This window comes from Dermochelys coriacea, chromosome 7, assembly GCF_009764565.3.
Source record: "Dermochelys coriacea isolate rDerCor1 chromosome 7, rDerCor1.pri.v4, whole genome shotgun sequence".
NCBI lineage: Eukaryota > Metazoa > Chordata > Testudines > Dermochelyidae > Dermochelys > Dermochelys coriacea.
In genome coordinates this window covers 83237040-83254175 of record NC_050074.1, presented here as the reverse complement: position 1 = coordinate 83254175, position 17136 = coordinate 83237040, and the positions used below count along the sequence as shown (strand labels likewise).

The 17136-nt window shown below is 42.5% G+C and overlaps 1 protein-coding gene across 8 annotated transcripts in view; it reads right to left on the bottom strand.

Annotated features, from left to right (window-relative positions):
* The window catches only part of COL13A1 (collagen type XIII alpha 1 chain), a 171649-nt gene that overhangs the window by 39722 nt on the left and 114791 nt on the right, over positions 1 to 17136 (bottom strand). For 4 of the 8 annotated variants that reach the window (XM_043518959.1, XM_043518958.1, XM_043518962.1 and 1 more), the window contains 6 exons: positions 10910 to 10954; positions 9007 to 9039; positions 6822 to 6884; positions 2913 to 2966; positions 1066 to 1152; positions 291 to 344 (listed from right to left, as the gene is read on the bottom strand). In XM_043518959.1, the coding sequence (XP_043374894.1) occupies positions 291 to 344; positions 1066 to 1152; positions 2913 to 2966; positions 6822 to 6884; positions 9007 to 9039; positions 10910 to 10954 (336 nt within the window). The remainder of the gene's footprint in view (positions 1 to 290; positions 345 to 1065; positions 1153 to 2912; positions 2967 to 6821; positions 6885 to 9006; positions 9040 to 10909; positions 10955 to 17136) is intronic. The other 4 variants (XM_038410030.2, XM_043518961.1, XM_043518960.1 and 1 more) reach the window with 3 other exon arrangements.

Here is a 17136-nt window from a genome sequence, read left to right as displayed (position 1 = left end):
TTGTTTGCCTTCTTCCTGCAAATACTGTTGCACCTCAGACGCAGGCTTGTGTGGGCCTGTTGATTAATACTGCTCTGATTGCTTTGGATGTGCAGATCCTGCAGAAAATGTTGTGTGTACTGGAGAAAATTGTTGTTTCTTTTAATGACTGGCTGTAGCCATCAGGTATTGTTTAAGGGAAGTTTTTTTTATTGTGAAACAATTTTCCTATTGCCACACTGTAACTGAGCTCCCTGGCCTGGGATCCTCTGCTAAGCCATAAACCCTTATTGTGCCCTCCTCCTCTGTACCTTTTCCCCCTGCGGTCCTGCAATGCCAGTCTGGCCAATGTCACCAGCTTTCCCCTAGGAGAAAAGAGAAAAGCAACAGATTCATATAAATGAGCAGAAAGGAGCAATTCTAACAATGGCTGTGCTTGGGGTCAGCTGTTAGACCTGACAGAACTTCAGACAGGAAACATTCCACTAGCTCAGGTAGCCCTGTCATACCCAGATTTCTTTTAGGAGTTTCAGAGCAATGAGGTGACTTCCTATTTCTACACTACCCATGGGCTACGGGACTACAAAGTGAATGGGTGGTATGAATTGGGACCAATGGGTCATCTCTTAACTGCACTGTGAATGGAACTAGTCCTAAGTGTCCTAAACATCCTCTGCTATCAGGTGTGGTTTGAGGGCTGCTAGTTCTCTAGGCAGGAACACAGCAGGAGAGGAGGTTCCGAGTCTTGATACACTATGTTCACCTTGTCCCAGCTGCCATCTATGACACCAGTTGCTGGCAGTGATTCTGTGGGACTGTTTGCTTACAGACACTATAGGCAAATCATTTGAACACAGGTAGGGTTTTTTCCCAGGAAATGCAGTTCATAAATTTTCTGACCTTCAGCATTTAAAATGACAAACTAAAGAACTCTGCAGGAGCTGGCTAGCTTATGAAATCTCCACAGTGCATAATTACAGCCAGGTGCAGACAAATGCAAACTTCAACCCCTTCCTAAATACCTTGAGCTAGGTACATTCTCATGCAAAAAGGAAACACAGACTCTTTTGGAGGAAAGAGACATACCTTTGGTCCTGGAGGCCCAGGTAGTCCCCGGGGTCCGGGTTCCCCTTTACCTCCCCCGAGGGAATTGCCAGCATCTCCCTTCTCTCCCTGGTTCAACGAGGAATAATCAACCATCAGTTAAATCAATTTCTCATTCTGTAACTTCACCAGCCAGGCTGTGGTTTTGGGGTCAGGGGAAGCAGAACAAGGTTTGGCTGCTGGGTGCTACTGAAGAACCTGGCTGCATTTTACTAAGTTGTTTACTGGTGAATTTTAGAGCTGAGAACCGGAGACTGATAAAACTGGCTAGAGAAGGGTTCTCCCCATGTCGCTGCATCTGGAGTTGCAGCCCCTCCTGTTATTGAACTTCTGTGCCTGTACACAGTTCTGCCAATGCCGTTCATGCCTGACTCCCCATGTGAGGAGACATACTCACACGGGCTCTCGTCGATATAGAATGTAGCTGTGGAATCACGAGCAGTGGGAGGAGCTAAGCTCCCTGAGTACCCACCTACTATCTGATGGGCACACACTCAGGGAGGCTAGCCCCTCCCACTGATTGTGCTGCCATGGCTACACTCTACGTTTAGCATGCTAGATCTATGAGAGCTTGTGTGAATATGTCTCCCTCGAGCTGGGAACTGGAGATCCAGCTCCAAGTGTAGGCACACCCCAAGCGTAGTCAGCAGCATGTCGGCAACATTTAAACAAGGGGCTCCCTCAAACATTCTCCACCTCAGTCAGTGATACATGTGACATGGCTTGAAAAACACCTCCAACCCTCCCACCATCATGCACAAAATCCATTCATTCCCTACTCTTCCTCCGGCCCCAATCCATCAGTCGTTTCAGCTCCACTCTTTTTGACCTGCTGGCACCTCTCCATCAACTCATCTGACAGCTTTGGAGACTGAAATCCTTTCACAAAACAGATACAATCTTGGCAGTACCAGCACAAGCTTCCCCACGTTGCTCTGCCACTGTGTCTCAGTCCTTTTTTATAGTGGCCATTTTAATAGTGCAAAAGGCCAGTCCATTCAGTCCATTGGCTCTCTGCTGAAGAGTTAGTGCCAGTTGTAATTGCATTTGGGGGCGTGTGTGTGACATGCACTGGGAGCTGTACAGAAACCACCCTCTCATTTTATATACAGCATCAAATAGCCATTGGATGGTAAGGAGCATTTTAGTCATCACTGATCAGGACAGGATTTGTGAGCTTGTATCCTAAAGATGAAAGGATTTGTATTCTCCTATCAGTCCCCTAAACCACTCATTCCTCCTATTCTGTAGACCAAGTTTACCACTGTCACAGGCAGCTGTGTTTCTAGTGCCATCAATGGAGTTGCACCCAGTTAGACCAGCAATATGTTTGACCCCAAATGTTTTATTTCTGGTGGGATCCCAGTGTTTTGTTTGGGTTGAAATAAATCAAATTTTCACACTAGGTAGCTGGGTATTTTTTAAAAAAGCTATGTAACAACATGAAAATAAGGCTATTAATCTAAATCAATGGGATCCAGCTGCTTTTGGGACTGGTCTTGAAACTGCCAGTTTGCAGGGATTGAAGAGGGGGGTACCATAAAGGTGCTGTGTTCGTCCTGTCGACATAAAATTAATTCCCTCTCTCAGTGGAACTGGCCATGGAATCATGTTCATATTATCTGCTTAGCCTGACGCTCTCCCACCTCTAGGGTAGAGTACAGGTGATAGTATTCAGTGTATTTGTGTGTGTGTGCATATATGTGCGTAAGTGCATATGCAAGCATATGTGCATACAGTTTAGGTAGTTGTGTACATGTGAGTGCAAGCTTCTTAGGGAAAGGGAAATGGGATGAAAAGTGTGGCAAAAGTCAGAGGACATTACAAACCTTTTGTCCTAGGAATCCAGGAAGTCCGGGATCACCAGCTCTTCCCTTCTCTCCCTGATGGTGAAAGGCAGAAATGGTCAGGGGGTGGCTTTAATGGCTTTCATTACTTGTGGGATCAGTGAAAGTGCTACTGAATCCATAGGACTCATCAGATATAATACAGCAAACATTCCTAAAATTCTTTTTTTCCCACTGGGACACCCATTTAAGAGGCAGCCAAGGCTTTCTCCCTGCCTTCAGTATCTGCTTAACTGTGTCATCATTTACTCTTATCTCTGACATCTTTTCACCTTATGTTTTAGAAAGCCAGTACGTGCTACTGTCTGTTCCTTTCTATGAGACTCTTAGCATTAAAAGGCCACTGTACCCCTACCAAGTTAAAGGTCATTTTGAACTTTAAAACCTGCACTTTGATTATGTATTTTCTTCCTTGTTCTAACAGCCAAAACTCAACAAACTCATTGCAGATGCGCAGTGCTTGGTGTTGTTAATTCTTTGCCACCTGCATGTATGCTCCTTCTGTAGAACACATGGGTTGTTGCTAGTCCCTTTCGTGCAGCAAATGAATGTTTGAAAGTGAATGCAAGATACAAATGGTCACATGGAATCAAGAGAGACATTTTCACACAAGATGCTATTGGAGTTACTCTGTGGCTGGTGTCAATTGTCAGAGCTCATTTAAGTAAATGGAACTGTGACCATTTACGCTCATTGAGGAACTGCTCAATTAAGTGTAAATGACTGAAGTCATCTTAGGGCCTGATCCTTGACAAGAGGCTGAGTGTTCGAAGGTGCAGGGAATATGAAACTGGGCCCTCTGTGCAAGCCAAATATCAGGTCATATCTTGTGTTAAACTTCAAAAACTTGTGATTGAATAGCATTGTGCGGCACTGCTCGATAGTGCAACAATGCCCCAGATTGTCTGAGGGGCATGTACCAAAATAACTCTTTTCATATCGGTTCTGAAAGACATTCCTGCTCCTGCTGCTGCCACCTAACTCTTCTGAATATAACTACAGCTGATGATCTTGAAGGGTATCCTGACAGCATTCCTCCAAAGGAATCAAACTCTCTGTACTGTAAGGGAATCTCAGACATACTCATATACCCTTTGTTTGACCTTTAGATATTTTTTGTTTGTTCATCTCCTAGTACATTGATAATAACAAATCCTCTTCTCAATCCCCAGGTTCTAAAGAATTAGTGCATCATCTCCTTTAGCAGCCAAACTCTAAAGTGCTCAGTGCTGATGAAGAGGAGTGAAAACAGGAATAGGGAAAATTACAAGGTCAGAAGAGGACCAGATAGGCCATCCTTGTCATGACCTCTAAGCAGTCAAGACTCCAGCAAGAGGAGTAGTCTGACTGAACTGAGTTGTGAGAGGTATAATCAGATTCTGGATAAATTCCACACTGAAATGAGTAAAGGACAGACACATGCCACCCCATGGCTATTTTTGTGAAGTGACTTTGTTTAGCTTGCAGTCGTATCTTTTGTGTGCCTGAAGCCATTGGTACAAGGCATATCTCTTAGAATTTTTGTGCCACAATTGGCTCACTTACTGCCTTATAAGTTCTGATTAAGATCCTATTCTAGTCTGTCCACAGGGTGCAAACTGTAAACCAAACTCTTATCTCCAGCATTTCCATACGTGATGAGCTGCTTGTACAACAGGCTCTATTTAGACAGCTGACAGGGTTTTGGTTGCTATAGTTTACAATCATTTTAGTTTCTAAGAGAATGTCTCTAGTACAGTAACACTTACCACTAGAGAAAAGATATTTTCTTTCCTGTAATTGTTAGTTCTCCAAAGTTAGCAATTTTTATAGATGATGATGATGACTATGATTTTTTTACTATGGTTTTTACTATGTTTAGTCCCCATTTTCCCAATCTTTTCCCCCAATAGCATTGGATAATACTTGGTTTTAGATTTATTTAAACTCTTGAATTTGTCAAAGAGTAACTCACACATGAACAGGTTTCAGAGTAGCAGCCGTGTTAGTCTGTATTCGCAAAAAGAAAAGGAGTACTTGTGGCACCTTAGAGACTAACAAATTTATTAGAGCATAAGCTTTCGTGAGCTACAGCGAAGTGAGCTGTAGCTCACGAAAGCTTATGCTCTAATAAATTTGTTAGTCTCTAAGGTGCCACAAGTACTCCTTTTCTTTTTTCATACATGAACAGTTACTTGACTGTATTTCTCAATAGCATACAGGTACATGGAATCTCTTTTAAAGTGGGTTAACTCAGAAATTTGGTCTATAGAGACTTTTAAAGTATTTATACGGGACCCTAGCCCACAATAGCCCATGGCTCTATTACAACAACAAAATCAAAAGAAAAATTATAGATAAGGAATTTACTTTTCCTTGCATGCATGGCTGAGATATTTTAATCTCTTAGAAAGACACATATATGAATTTCAACAGAGTTCAAGGACTGACATCTAACATACAAGGTGCCTGCAAAAGTGTTCTGAGAAGGGGCATGCACTGTATGGCTCGACAGGAATTAATTAAAAGAAAACTATCCTTGTTCTAGACAACTCTGCATCCCACCTAAGATAGGACAGTTATCTATTTTACAAGACACTCTGATCTCCAGCTTAGTGTAAGTGCTCTGTAGCCTTTCATCCTTGTTAGAACATGTACCTTGCAACCACAAGCTAATGATTTTCTCCTTGGAAAAGCGAGAAGGGCCCAATGTGCTGGATTTTGTTTCCTAAGGAAAAGTTTGAATTATTGGCCATCTCTAGGATGTCAGAATCTTATGATCTCCAGCCATGTCACTGTTCATATTAATCCACTGAGTCACAGTGGAACACCCCAGTAAAGGGAAGCTGCTCTTATGGAGGCAGACACAGTATATCGTGTGGTGAAAAGTTCACTGAGAACCTAAAGAGCAGACAACAGAAGTCAATCATTTTAAAAAATTGAGCGTTCATTAGAAACAGCCATGGGTAACACCCCAATTCAAAGAGGAATGAACATACTCTCAGTGCCTTCCTATTTAAGGGACACATTTTTCAATAAGGTGATATCCTTTTCATGGGCATGATCTGCACCTGCAAAATTTGTACTCCCAATTCAGTCATGAGTGCAAATGGGGGTACTTCCACCAATACTTACCAGAGTGCAATCACAAAGCAGGTATTTAGAAGTGCAGATGCTCTGATTTTTATCTTCAATTAATTTGGCATCTGTACAACAGGAGGTGGGCCTTGGCCCATCTGGATATATGCATTACACACAAATCAGGCAGTCGGTCTTGTTAAATAGTTGCATTTGTTTGAATAGCAAGGGGCTTTTATGCCTCTTCGGCAGAAGGAATACTAATTGGATGTAAGGATTTTATCTCCTTTTCAGGATAATCAAAATAACTCTCTCCTGAATAATCCAGTGCCCCAGACTCCTCTGACTCCAGCACTCTGCTCCTGTTATGTGCTCAGCATATCTGCTTTTCACTGTAGTCCAAGAATCTGGATCAGCATTCATGTGCTGTAGTGAGAGGAGGACCCAAACAGAGGGGCGTACAGAGAACATTCTTAGGTGCATACACATTCATTAAGACATCCGGATTCCGGGTATTCAGATTCCTCATAATTTATTATTGCTGTAATTAAAAGGTACAAAACCTTTCTCAAGAGAATGTTAATGCTCAGTACTTCATTCCCTTCCCAGAATGTACTCATTCCCCCTTTGGGATGGTCTTTCTGTTTCTTGCAAGGAGGAACATACAAAGCACACTTCATCAATGAGATGAGAACATCGGCAATGGGGTAAGAGCATTCCACCACAAGCATGGAATTGTAGTGCAAAGCAGTCCCACTTTAGCCATGGCTATAGGGGAGGAGCAGGCCAGTACAGCAGTGCTAAGAAATCACATCCAAACACACATTGTCCTACCCTCTGTCCCCTTTTCCCTGGCAAACCTGGGGGGCCCATCATCCCTGCAACTCCAGGTTCTCCCTTGTTGGTAAGAAAAGAAACAGAGAATACATCTGTTATATGGCTAGCAGTCTCCACACTCTACAACATAACACTACAAACCTGATCAAAGCTAAAACAAGAGGAGCCAGCTGCTCAGTTGTCTGAATGTGCTGCCAAGTGAAAGAAATTCAGGGGTATTTTTGTACCATTTTTACTATTTTACACATATTGATAGGAGGGGGCATGAAACATGGGACCAATTTATACAGCATCTGCCAAAAGTGCAGGAGTGCATCCGCAGCAGTTCCCTCTGCAGCACTGGCATGTCCCTGGAAGGAGACACAAGTGCTGGTGGAGAGAGGCAGCCAAGGGGAACAGGGAGAGAATATACTCTCCAGTAATAGCAGGTTGCCACATAGCCTAAGGGCCAAAGAAGAAAAGAAAGAGAATAGCAGAAGAATATCCCTCCTCAGACACAAGCACTGAGTGAGTAGGGAGGGAAGGGGACAGAAGATAGTCTAATTACAATATGGAAATCTCTCTCAAACATGCCTCTCTTCTTTTAGGGAGAAATGCAACTCTGCTTTTCTGAAGCAGAGATGGCATTTTACAGAGGACACGAGGAAACTCCTTATAATTATAAGCTCCTGTAAACAAAATACAGGAAATACAGATTTGCAGTGATTATTCCTTTAAGAACAATATTTTTCTCTTGGATTCCCTGGCTTGCCCTGCATGAGGAAAAGATGGAAAAATATACAGTGAGAAGGAAAGAGAATAGAGGGGGTGGCCAACCCACTTCTAGATAAAAAGAAGAGAAGGGTCATTTAAGAAGGCATCAAGCCAAAGCTGTGCTTTAGTTTGATTTCAATTTGAATTTAGATTTGTGGAAATAGGGGTATAAGGTCAAATTTAAAGGCATATTGCAGACTTGGTTTTTCTTTTCTCTTGGTTATTCTTGTACATGGATATTGTTGTTTTTATCCTAATTTTGAAGACGTATGGTACAGCCCATAAGCCGAAAGTGCCATTAATAAAAGGGAGCTAAATGACCATTTTGAGTTGTTTCCTAAGAAATAGTTTCCTAGACCTCCTGTTTAAAGGGCATGTCCCAAGGGTCCTACCAAGAAGCGTGGAATAGTCCCACCAGCTCTCTCACAAGTTCAGAAAGCTTCTAGTGGTGAGTCACATTATTCCTGAGCTGCTACTTGTACAGCTGTTGCTGGCTCTAGGGGATTCTGCAGCTATTGTTATTACTAATTATTTGTATTACAGTAGCATCCAAAGGTAGCAATCACAATTGGTGACCTGTTGTGCTGGGCCTTGGACAATCATGGCATCTTGGTGGTGGCAGTTATACCAGCCAAGGGGAGTGGGAGAGAGAGCCTTCACCAGCAGTCGAGGACAGTGCTTGTTGCTTCCAAGATTTTCTAGGCCCATGGATAGAACATTCCATTGTTGCTTGGTATCAGTCAGTGGCTTTTGGAACTCACCTGGGCTGTTTCAAGCCAGCTGATCTGGCTATACCTATCTTTTTATAAGGCTGCCTGTCACCGTGAAATCTGAGCACTGAGCCTATACTAATGCAGAAATCTATCTGGTTCCAAGGTAGTGGAGAAACAGAGATATTGGTTGAAAAGGTGGGATATAATAATAATAATAATTAATAATAATTTTGTTTATTAGGAAATAAATGGAAGCTATGGAAATAGGGAGGTTCAAGTACTGTTAAGAATGGGGTTTGGGAGGAGCTGAAACCAAGAGAGGACTGTTGTCTCACAGAAAGTGAACTGAGAGACTAAGAGAACTGAAGTCTTCTTACAGTCAGGCCTGGAACAAGTGTAGTTTAGCTGACCAATCCAGGGAAGGGATCAATCATTCTGCCACTGGAATTAGCATTTTGCTATAACATAGACAGGCCCTAGCCTCTCCCTGATAAAAGGGATAGCCATTTTCTATATCTGTTTTGGCTTGAGCTTTCCCTTTTCCAAATTGGCAGGAAAATGAATGTATGTCTCCATTTTCTTTTAATCCATGGCTTTCCTACCATGAACTAATGGCCATGAGTCTAAGGCTGGCGGTTTCATCTCCTCTAATGGCCCTTGTCCTTTTTCTTATCCATGACCTGTCCTAAGAGGCTGCATTTTAATGTAAAACTGACCTTCATCCCTGAAGCAGCCATTCCAGGAACCCCCTGGCAGAGAGAGAGGAAAGATGAGAACACTTGGTTTGAAATGAAGTAAATATAAATATATATTCTTAAAAAAAATCAGCCAAGTAGGAACTTTAAATAATCTATGTTTTTCCTTTTCCAAAGTTCAGAAGAGACATTGACACACAGTAGCTACCACACACATCCATCCTGGTTCCCCAAACCTGGAGAGTCATTAAAATTACCTTCCCTATAGTAGTGCCTATGCTATCTAGAATAGCAAGGAGGCTGTGCCACCACAGAAAGACATCACTGGCTCAACTCGCACAGAGGAAACAATTTATCTCTTCTCCCAGATTTAGGTGTGTTACTTCTAGTCAAGTTGAACCCATGACCCCAGGGGACCAGTTTTGAGAAATGGATGAAGGAGACAATGTGAGGACCAAACACCTTGTTAAATGTTTGAATCCAGGCTCTTATTAAAAAAGAGTCCCTGAAAAAAATGTCCAATGACAACAGAAAGAGAAAATGTTCTTGGTCTTGTTAACCATCATCATTCTGTTTTACCACAGAAGACATAAACTCGAGTATCAGATTTGCAGAGGAAATCTTTGAAGCCAGCTATCACCAGCAAAAAGACTCTCAAGCTCTCAGATTCTTGCGTCGTTCTGCACAGCAGAACAAAACACCACCAACAAATTATGGGCTCGAGTCCCGCCCCGGAAACTGAGATGGTTGTTTATTGGACCCTTGGGCTCCTGTGGATATGATTATATTTCCCTCAGTGGCAATGTTGCAAAAGCAAAACTTCAGCATCACTCCCTTGCTCAGACTAGATATTTTTGTATTCTAAGTGTTAGTACTAGTTAGATCCTTGTGAAAATGTTCAGTTATGAAAGCAAACATGAGGAGTAATGACAATCTAGGAAACGAGGTGGGGGAGAATGAGATGAAGCAGGGTTAGAAAGTAGCTAACAGGAAGGTTTGGGGAACTTAACGTAGCAGATGAGAAGCAAAAAAGAAGGATGAGAATGAGTTCATAACTGGAAAGAGCTTGGAAAAATTCAAACAAGGAGAAGTGTGAAGCAGGGGAAGGGCAGGATCATACCTCTCAACTTTCTGAAACAGAAATCAGGGACAAAGCTAAAAAAACACAAGGACAGAAGATGGAAATCAGGGATTCTATGTAATAAAAGGGGAAAAAGCATTCAGAAATGTATCAGAGGTGAGTAGTTTTTAGTAAATATGGGCCCGAGTCATGAAAGGGATCATGTACAGATCATGTTTGGGAGTTAGATTTTACTGAACTGATGCTATTCCTATTCCTTATTTTTCTACTTTAAAATTGTAATGAATAAGTCTAGTGATATTTTCCAATATTAATTTCAATCCTGTAACACATACACACACTGGCTCTGATTCACCACTGCAGTCTCCATTTTTATACTGGTGTAACTCCACTGATTTTCATGGAATAACACATACCTAAAACTGGAGTTGGCAGAGGTAAATTGGGCCACTAGATACATGTTCACAATTTATAAAGTGCTGATATCTTACCAATACTAATGAGTGGTAATTCTCACTAGAATAAAGTATTATGGGTCTGATCCTGGGAGGTGCTGATCTCAGTGGAATAAAGGACATTCAGCATCTTGCAGGATTAGACCTCAAAATGGGAAGTAGCATTGGGAATAGGCATGTGGTTTCTTCAGTAAAACTTTTCTCCTCTGTTATCCCTTTGATAAGTTAGGCCCTATGCTTTGCATTTTAGAAGCAGAAAGAAAATGATAGAGAAAATGAGAAGAATCATGGTAGAAACCAAACTGGGGCCATCCCTGAAAGTCAGGGACAGTTGAGAGGTATGGGCAGGGTCAGGTGGACAAAGCTCACTCCATTCCTTGCAGGGTACCTTAGCTCCATGTTTTCCTGGCAGCCCTGGCATGCCCCTCTCCCCCTGGAAATGGAATGAGAAACAAAGTTGAGAGGGACAAGCATGAGATGAGTCTTCAGGAGGGTCTGTGTTGATGATCGCTAAAGCAGTGGTGGGCATTACATTGCACAAGATGTCAAGAAGTTCTTGTCAAAGAGGCCAGAACCCCCTTACCCCGACTCCTGCTTTTATTATTTATTATTTATAAGACAGTTTCTCTTAGTCAGAGCTTTTCTTGTTGGGTACCTCCTAGCACCTGGATGGAACCAGAAGGACTGCATTGCCATGTTCTGTCTCAAAATGTTACTCCCATTACTGTGGTAGGACAATGTGAGCTAAATTGTTTTGTTACATCAGTGATATAAACGAGAGCAGAACTATGAGAGCCTTATGTTTAAACCTTGCATCTGCTGCCCTGAAGAGCTTTCTAACACCCAGTGCCAGCTCCTGAGCAGCACGTGGGTATGGAACCCATTTCTTTATTTCCATTGTAGGATCAGTACAGTGTACACATCACAATATCTCTGGGCAGAAAATTTAGAATGCGATATGCAAAATACACTGATCAGTATCCCTATAATTATGTAGATTTACCCCAGGACAAAGATAAACCTAAAGCCTATAATCTCCACCTCAGGCAAAAGCTGGGGCAGACAAAAACGCCTTGCTTATACCCAGAAGGTGAACAGACGTAGGCTTTGTCAGATCAAAATGTGTTGATGGGTGCTTCTTTCTACTTTTGCAGAGTTGGCAGGTCTGCTCTATCTGAGATGGACTCTCTGGGATGTCAAGTAGTTCAAGGTCCTCAGGGTCAGATTTTTAATGGTATCTATGTGTTGCTCTGCTCAGGCAGACTTATATTGGTATAACTGCATCGCTGAGTGACGTAGTTATACTGACCTAACCCCTGGTGTAGACAGCGCTGTGTCAATAGGAAACCTTCTCCCGTCGACATAGCTACCACCTCTCGGGGAGGTGAATTAACTATGCCGATGGGAGAAGCTCTCTTGCAGTTGTAGTAGTGTCTTCACTAAAACGCTACAGTGGTGTTGGCAAAACTTATGTCACTCAGGGGTATGAAAAAAGCACACCCCGACTAAGCGACATGAGTGTCGCCAGCGTAAGTGGTAGTGTGTAAAGTGCTATGTCAGCGGGAAAGCTTCTCCCACCGACATAGCAACTGCCGCTCATTGGAGGTGGTTTAATTATGTCGATGGTGGAGCTCCCTCCTGTCAGCATAGAGCAGCTACACAAGCAATCTTACCGTGATGCAGCTGCATCAGTACAACTGTGTTACTGTAAGGTCTCTAGTGTAGACATAGCCTTGGTCTCTTTTTCAAAAATGACTTAGGCACTTAGGAGCCAGATTATTAAAGGTATTTAGGCACCTAACTCCCACTGATTTCTAAGAGAATAAGACACATATATACATTTAAAAATGTGGCCCTTAAGAGCTTGTCACTTCTGAAAATGAGATATAGGTTCCTAAGTCACTTAGGCCATGCATCACGGAGTGGAGCAGTGCCTAAATGCCTTCAAAAATCTGGGCCTCAGCCTGACTTTCATGCTCCCACGTACATGCTAGCATTTTCACTACTTGTTGAGATTCAACGTCCTAATCTGCAACATTGCAATTCTAAGGGGCTTGTTACAGGCAGAAATTAATCTCCACCTGCCTTATAAAAGAGCCTGGACCAGCTACAGAAAACAGACTTTCCCTGCCTTAAAGAGCCCTCTATCTAAACAGATAAGAAAGACAAAAGGTGGGAGGGAAACAGGCACAGGGAGGTAAAGTAACTTGCCCAAGGTTACCAGCTGGACATGGGGAGAGCCAAGAATAGTACCGATCACATCTCTTGAATTGTACCTCAGTGCCCTATCCACTAGCTTAACCTGCCTCTTAACAGCCTGGGTGATAACTGTGAAATTCAATCCATACTTCTGCATCCCAGATGTCAACACAGTCTATGTAGCTTTAATATTCACTACATAGCTGATATTGTTTGTGATTCATGAGACACACACTGGATATGGATATTAGCATTCCTACCCCCAAGACAAAAACTGGAAGAAAGTGAGTTTGCAATCACTGACATAGGATTCATGTATGGTCTATGGGTCACAAGTGATGTAGCAAGGTGTCCACAGCCAGCAGAAGGCTCAGGAAATTAAAGTTTTAATTAAACAATGCCATTTTCATATACAATTAACAGTTAATACAGGAAAGGAAATGTCTCTCATGACATAAGCTTTTAGACCAGCATGCTGAGCAAAATGGAAGAGTGGCAAATTTGTTTTAAAGATAAACTTGGAAAAGTTACTATTTCTTCAGATGTAATCTGGATTTGAAGAACTGCACTGACACCAGACTTCTCTTAACACCCCAGCAGAGGGCAGTGCAAGACCTCAGTCTAAGGACCAGAATTTCCAATAATGTGTTTTAGTCCCATCCACTAGCAATGCCTCCTCCTGCCTTCCTCACCTATCTTCAGGCCACAAGTTGTATGGAGCTTCAGTGTTTTGAATGGTGAAATCTGAAACCACCCTCAGATCAGTAGCGGATCAGAAATCCCAGATTAGGAAGCTGCCTATTGCTGGTGTTCAATGAGCCGACAACATTCACAGACAGAGGTGAAGCTCTTATTTAACTCTCTCAGTATCTCCCTCAAAAGTACTATTTGATGTTTTATTCAGCAGAATGTTCAGTGTTGCATTAATCTATTGGTATAGCTGGAAATTTCCAGGTGGGCCCAAGCGTTTAAAATATACTTATCAGTATTAGTATTGCTTGCAACTATGGGTATGTCTACACTGCATTTAAAAACCCATGGGTGGACAATACCAGCCAGAGGTGAAAGTAGGCCTGTACGGGCCAGTATGGTGTACCGGTAAGAAGTGGCCACTGGTACAGGCCTGTACACAGCCCATGTTAACATCGCTGCCCCTTTTGCTCCCTCCAGGGCTGTCGGGGGGGGGGGGGAGGGCGGGGAGACAAAAGGGGAAGCTGCCCCAGGGCCCGGCACTTTAAAAGTGCACAGTGGCAGTCGGAGCCCCGGGTCCTTTGAATTGCCACCGGAGCCCCGGGCAACACAGGCCAGGCAGTGCTGAAGGGCTGGCTGGGGGAGGCTGACCTCCAGCCTCGCCCCCTTCTGCCCAAGGCTCGGCCCCAGTACTGGTCAGACTTTTAAGTTACTTTCACCCCGATACCAGCTGACTCGGGCTCACGGGGCTCAGGCTAAGGGGCTGTTTAATTGTGGTGTAGATGTTTGTGCACAGCCTGGAGCACAGGCTCTTGGAACCTGTGAGGTGGGGAAGGTCCCAGAGCTTGGGCTGAAGCCAGACCCCGAACGTCTACACTGCAGTTAAAGAGCTCCTTAGCCTGAACCCTGTGAGCCAGAGTCAGCTGTGAATGTCTAATTGCAATGTAGACACCCTCTATGTGTCAGCACTGAATTGGCTGTACCCATTATCCAAATGGGTCTCTTTAAGTAGCTTGCATGCCATTCTTGAGCATATTAACCTCAAACTTCTGCATATTAACTCACGGAGGGACTCTGGGGAACTGAAGACAGCTATAAAATCAAGGAAAGAGGAAATTCATAAAAGCAGAAAAATAATTTTTTTACCATCCTCTTTTCATTTCCTTACTGCTCATCTGTCGTTTTAGTTTCCAGATTCAACACTTGATATTTAATTAAGCCACCACAAGAAACTAGTGTGATATGGGGCCAAGTTCCAGAAAAGTACAAAGCAGTGGGTGTTCAATGTTAATAAAATACTCTGTTATAGACTAGATCCTCCACACCCACTCTTCTGAAACAGAGAGATCACAGTGGAAATAACTACCAACCCTCTAAAGTGCAATACACATGAATGGTAATATATATCGATGGAAAAACTTTACTGATGCAATAATAAGGATGCACAGTTAAATTAAAAATAGTCAGGATATGTAAAAATTTAAGTTTCTACAGCAACACTAACATGGCCACCTTGCTCATATAATATTTTCTGTTCCTGTTTTTCTGGCTAAATAAGACATTTAGTAATAACACTTTGTTCTTATGAAGTGCTTTTTATCCATAGAGCTCAAAGTACTTTACAAAGGAAGTAAGATTCATTATCCCCACTTTGGGGATGAGGAAACTACTGCACAAAGAAGTGAGGTGACTTGCCAAAGGTCACACAGCAGATAAGTAGCAGTGCTGGGAACGAAAACAGGTCTCTTAATGCTTAGTCTACTGGGCAACACTGCCTCCCTGTATTCTTTATGTCATACTGTATATCCTATAAAATATATAGGATGTGCAATGAGGTAGCAAGAACCTTAACTTTCGCATTTCCTGAATTAAAAAAATGTTAACTATGTAATTTTAACATTGCATTAGCCTGTGGATATTTGTTCCCTTTGTGTATTCAGTCAGCTCTGCCAACTGATGTGGCGAAAATAAGATTCTTTCCTGCTGTCAGCCCTGCAAAACCAACCCAGCTCTGGGAGAGTGAACTGGATTCTTTTCTGGCCTGCTCATCACCAACAGAATTGTTAACGAAGCTCCAACTACAGGGCTACGTGGGCAAACCACTGTCTTCAGATTATGCCCTCAATCATTCCTGAAGGCAATAGGGCCATGCAGGTATAACTAAGGGTCTAATTAAAGAGGAATGAAGTTATTATACAGATGCACCTAAGAGCAACATTGGCCTGCAGAATCTTTATGACTGGGAATTGTGCCCAGGTCAGAAATAACCCAGTTCACTTTCAGATCCAAGGTTTACAAGGCTAGTAGTTAGCCTTTTTATTTATTTATTTTATTTTGTAAATTGACTACACTTGATCTGGAATCCATTGAAATGTGATAAGTTTGGAAGCCCACAATGCCATTTTACAATTCCCCAAATGTCACTTGTCTCATATAAATGTGGCATTATATGCCATGAAAGACAGGACGTTCTTCACAGCAGGAGTTTAAAGAAATGGATTGCAGCTTTTCTCATGGGCACAGAAAGTACTTGCTTGCCTCTTTTGGCAGATCTACCCTTCCTTCCCTTGCCTTTCATGTTACCAGCCTAAACACACTGAGGGTATCCCTAATAACGGAGAGTGCCACATTCTGATTAGTTCTCTGGCAGTGTTGGGTTGTAATAATGAACCCCTAATTAAAACAAAGAAAACACTTCAAGCTTGGATCCTTGTTCAGGAGACAGAAAATTATGTGCTTATTGGCTTCCTTGCCTGTAGCAGTTGCTTTCTACTCTTCCTATTCTCCTGCCTCTGGGAATGTGGAATAACCATTTAAAATAATGTTAAGGAACTTCCTAAAATAGATCATTTAAGTTAAACAGAATTTGATGGGAAAATATATATGCAAAGGGCCAGATCCTGGTCTTATCAGCACCACTGATAAAACTTGTATTGACTTTAATGGGGCTAACATTTAGTCCAGTGCCATAGAAGCTGGAGGGGGAAGAGGCAAAGCGAGACACCCAGATTCTGCCATAAACAGTGTAAGTTGTGGGAATGGAAAGTGAGAGAAGGTAAAATGTAATTAGGAACAAATGCTCAGTATGCAACCAGCTACAAAAAAGGAGCCTAAATGGTCATTTTAAAGAGTCAACAAATTAACAATATCTTGGGCAAATTCTGATAATGAGAGTCCAACTGTGACACCAGCTACTTCTGCACAACCCTGTCACCGTTAATGAGGTTGCACATGTTTAACTCGGAGCAGAATGGTTTGAAGGGGAAAACAGCAAGAGCCTTCCCAAGTCCCATATAATCTTCTTTTGTAAAGAAGTAGACTTTTGTAAAGTCTAGAAAGAAGCCACTCCAGGGAGGACAAACACATGCACTGTCTGAACGTACATTGGTTGCTGATTTACTGCTAGTTTGGGATCTTACGCCCTGCTGTTATTCTTATTCCTCTGAGTGGGGAAATAAGAGAACCCAGAACAAAGTGAGAATGGCAGTAACAAATGGAAGAGTCTTAATAAACAGGGATAAATTGCACCTGGGATGGGAAGGTGGCCCTTTAGAACATGTATTGATGATCCCATTCCAAAATGTGTTGCTGGAGGGGTTGTGGGGTGGGGAGTTTGCTCAAACCTCAGGAACCTGGCTTGAATAAGGATCATAAGAGCAAGGATACATTTCCTGGCTCACAATTATCCATTGCTTTCCAATGTAAAATGGGGAGGTTGCATCTGTG